The 4,285-nt window shown below is 33.6% G+C and overlaps 1 protein-coding gene across 1 annotated transcript; it reads right to left on the bottom strand.

Annotated features, from left to right (window-relative positions):
- Positions 1 to 2,246: 2,246 nt before the first annotated feature.
- Positions 2,247 to 3,179, bottom strand: LOC134282218 (uncharacterized). Its single transcript, XM_062764650.1, has 4 exons — positions 2,979 to 3,179; positions 2,591 to 2,683; positions 2,380 to 2,499; positions 2,247 to 2,269 (listed from the first exon to the last, which is right to left on the bottom strand). The coding sequence occupies exons 1-4, from the start codon at positions 3,061 to 3,063 to the stop codon at positions 2,247 to 2,249; spliced, it is 321 nt and encodes a 106-aa protein (XP_062620634.1). The 5' UTR covers positions 3,064 to 3,179.
- Between the last annotated feature and the right edge of the window lie 1,106 nt (positions 3,180 to 4,285).

Below are 4,285 nucleotides of genomic sequence, written 5' to 3'. Positions count from 1 at the left end.
CATAGATCTAGCAGCCATGATGCTTGTTCACATGAGGTACATGATCGAGCAACTGTTTGAAGTTAAAGGTACATTCATTAAATCTGGAATTTTTCATGAATCCGAAAGACTGGAAATGAGGGGATTGATGGATACAGATTATTCAGCTGGTTGTCAAGGGGTGTGTCCCCATACCAAACCAGATTATACAAAATGTTATGCGTTCCTTTTTGGAAATCAACCAATGAGAGACAAGAATACAAACAGAATTAAATTATTTACTTTTAAAGTATAGTTTAAGGAAAAAAAAATTGTTTGATTTTTGTGATGTTATATGTAATATTAAGAGTATTAAACACATCCCAATTCTTTCACATGCTAAACATCTCCGGCTGGCGTAACGTTATATGACGTGGCGATGCTGCTCAGGGTCGAAAGACATATGCATGTTTATTATTTCACCGAAACTTATCTAATTATCATAGAAATAAGAAATTTTGTGTAATTGTTTTACTCGTTCTCTATAAAATGTTGATGAATTTTCATAAAATTATCTACATTATTTATGGAGTAAATGTAATTGTCTCATTAATTTCCGAACAACCCTCGTATTTGACAGTTACATACACAGCACTCTTTAAAGGCTAAACAGGTAGCTACTGTTATAAGCTTGATGAATACGTACATATCTTTAAATAATAAAAACTTATTATGTTAAGGTTGACCTTGTGACAACCTCAGCAATCAGGTCATCTACTCCTTAACAAAGTTCGATGTGCAAAGGATTCAAAAGCTATGGATAAGTACCGGGTAATATCTATTTCTATATGTTTATTTTGACCCTTGGACTTGGACAGTGAACTAAAAAATTTATAGTTCATTTATGTCTTACTTATTTTACAGCATTTTACAGTTTCAAACATTGTGACCCAAGAATAGAATCAAATTTAAAACTAGAACTGTCCAATAGGGACAAATACCCCCCGCTGGGTTTTTCAGAGAAGGTGCCAATTCAAAAATACTTTATAGATCTAGAGGTGTTCACAATTTACTTACAAAAATTGGCAGTGAAATATAACTGCTCATCATGTTTCTTAATGAATGAAACAAAGGTACAACCAAATGAAACATCAATACTAATACATTGTAATTCCATTGTAACATTATTTTTTTTTTTTATTTTTTTTATTTCTGCATTAAAATATATTGCAATTATGTGTTATGTCACTCTGCAAACGGATTGTTGAAAAAAAATAATATTATACAAAATCAAATTAATTTTGATAACTTTACATCAAATTCATTTGAAAGTAAAGAGCTGGTCATCCAGTAATGAAGTGCTTTGACAGACAATAAATTACAATTAAGAGAATAAGAGAAGAGAGATCTTTTAATTCTTGTGCCTGATTCCCAGGAGATTACACATGGTTGATAATGAGATGCCTTAATGTTCAACTTCCCACACCAAACTCATTAATTTATCTTTAACTGGATGCATGTCCAGTCATTATTCCCAAGAGATAAATAAAATTACATTATCTTCTGTGCAATGTAAAAACTGTTTTTAACACTTGATGATGTTTCTTTTTTTTAAAGTTTATACAAGTTGTTTTAAGCTGTAGTATTTTTGTACAGATATTCTAGATTCTATGTCTCAAACCTTATACATGAGCCCAAAATAAACAAGTCAATTAAAATAAAAAATAAAACCTGTAAAATGCAAAAAAATGAACAAAAAGAGTTGAAAATTCCAATTGCACACCTTCATATGGTGAATAATAAGTGTACAAATTTTCAAATTAATCCTTGCAATAGTTTCTGAGAAACGGTCCGGACAAAACCACAAAATAAAAATGAATGAAGACTCTGTTAAATTCAAAATAATAATCGAATCAAGATGAAAATTTCAGGTGCACAACTTCATATGGTGAATAATATTTGTACAAATTTTCAGACAAATCCTTCCAATAGTTTCTGAGTAATGGTCCGGACAAAAATCTCGTCTACAGACAGACGGACAGACAGACAGACGGACAGACGGACAGACGGACATGGTGATTCAATACACCCCCCTAAACTTCGTTTGCGGGGGTATAATAAAAGGCTGCCTCCAAAGTTCTCTGATTGACATAAAAGTAGACTGAATGAGATGTAAGCATTTTAAGCAAAGGTAATCTCACAGGGAATCGAACATTTCATTTTCTGGAGAATGCTGCTGTTTCTCATCACCATGAGATGACCTCTGATGACCTTGAAGTGACCCCGAGTTAACTAAAGGTGACCCCTGATTCTCCTCAGTAATGTCTTCGTTGGAGCATTGGACATTGTCCACAAGTGAATTGTTGCTCCCACGTAGTTGTAACACGGATTTATTATATAGCACATTTTCCAGAGATTTACTCCACTTCCCCTCCTGCCAGCCCCTTACAAACAAAGCCCGCCTTTTGGTGTCAAACTCCAAATCTTTAGCAATTCTCCCAAACTCCCTGTCCCATAAAAGTACACACCCACATTCATCATCTACAACAGACACGTTTTACTAATTGAAATTTTAGTTTTTAGAACTGTAAATATATTAAGATTTTTAAAACAAGATCTCTTCATAGTATACCTCTGTCATTAGTTGTTTTATCCCCCGAGTTGTCATTAAAACCAAAGCCCCCACTGAGAACACCAGAAAATCTCTCCTTGTCAGGCTTGTTACCTGTAAGCAGACAAAAGATTGTTTGCAAACTGCACTTCTCTAGACAAAGCACCTGTCATTTGAAAAATTAGAAATCTGAGAATCCTGTTAAAATTCAAATATACATCTCTTAACAAAGACAACTATATACATGTCTCGCAGTGGCAAATACAGATCACTAATTTTTCAAATTATTCAATTTCTAATATCTCATTTGTTCCTCCTTTTCTATTAATTTATAAAAAATTAACTAGCAATTTAATTCAGTTCTGAAATACTAAACAGTAAAGTGTTAAATGAATTGTTGTACACTTACTTTTGAACATGTAGGATTTCAGTGCACGTACAGGGCCGCGGTACCTATGACAAGAGGTGATGGATTTCCCCGATTTACCATCCATCAGTATTATTCTGCCATCTCCAGTCCCCGCCCACAATATCCCATGATTCAAATCTCTAATTCCATGATTTTCTTGTAAAGCAAGGGAGGTAAGCCTACACTGTGTTGGCTTCAGTCTATCCAAAAAATACAAGGCAATTATATAAAGGGCAAATGTGATTCATTGTCTGCGCTCAAGGTATAAAGTACACGCCTCCTAACCGCAAGCTTTACGACTGGAACTTTCTTCTGATCCTTGATTGGTTGCTGGTGCAACAGACTATTTCCTTGTCAATGTTGATAATATGAGTTGACCAATCATGTGAATTGTTTACACTGGATGCATCTGACGAAAAAGATCGTGACGTGATGCAAAACTTCATAAGTTCAGAATAAAGTTGCTTTTGTAACATGTAAGAACAATAGGCCTTTAATGAAATTGATATTTGTAGAAGTAAATATTCCTTATAACTTCCACTATAATGCGGGACTTTGAAGTATTTTGTCATGCTATAAGCCTGTGTAATATACTGTCAGTAGAATCTGAAAGATAGTTTTAGGAATAGTTCTGTATGCAGTTAAAAAAAATGAATTTCACCCGCGGGATTTCAGTTAGTAATTTTTAAAGGTAAGGATTTATTTTTGACATCATTGACAGCTGCTTATTCAAAAAAAGAAACTCCTTTGTCCTTTTCAAAATTATTTTTCTAAAAAAAAATATAATTGTACAAAATACATGTACATAAGTGCTCTAAAGGTAAAGTTATAAATAACATATAAACAATATATTTATGTAGATTTTGGAGATCAGGTCTTTCAAAATTACGAATATCCATGGGTACCAACTGCAATCCATATTCGCAGACCTCCCCCCATACACCCCCGCAAGCTTGACATTAAGGAAACCACAGATCTGACATATACCTCATATGTCTTTCAGTTGACATCTACAGTGAATGTCTATAATTTTAAGTTGGAACCAGTTACCTGGTTGCATGTCAAGTAAATTCGTTCTAAAGAGAATATATAGAACCAAAAATATCTTCCCAGGTCTAGAATATTTTTCATCTTTGTCTCCTCATAGTCAATAAGGGTCGTCTACTCTTCAGGGGAAAAACGTGTACCAAGTTTCAATCTAACCAAGCAAAGGGCTTTTAAGATTTTGAATGACAAAATTTGTATACCTACATTCAACCCAACAAGTCAAAACAATTCATATATCGCCTTTCATTAATTTAAAAGGG

Source organism: Saccostrea cucullata, unplaced genomic scaffold, assembly GCF_032062105.1.
Source record: "Saccostrea cucullata isolate Sc308-1 unplaced genomic scaffold, CSIRO_AGI_Scuc_v1 ctg5210, whole genome shotgun sequence".
In the NCBI taxonomy this organism is placed as follows: domain Eukaryota; kingdom Metazoa; phylum Mollusca; class Bivalvia; order Ostreida; family Ostreidae; genus Saccostrea; species Saccostrea cuccullata.
This window is presented reverse-complemented; position numbering and strand designations above follow the sequence as displayed.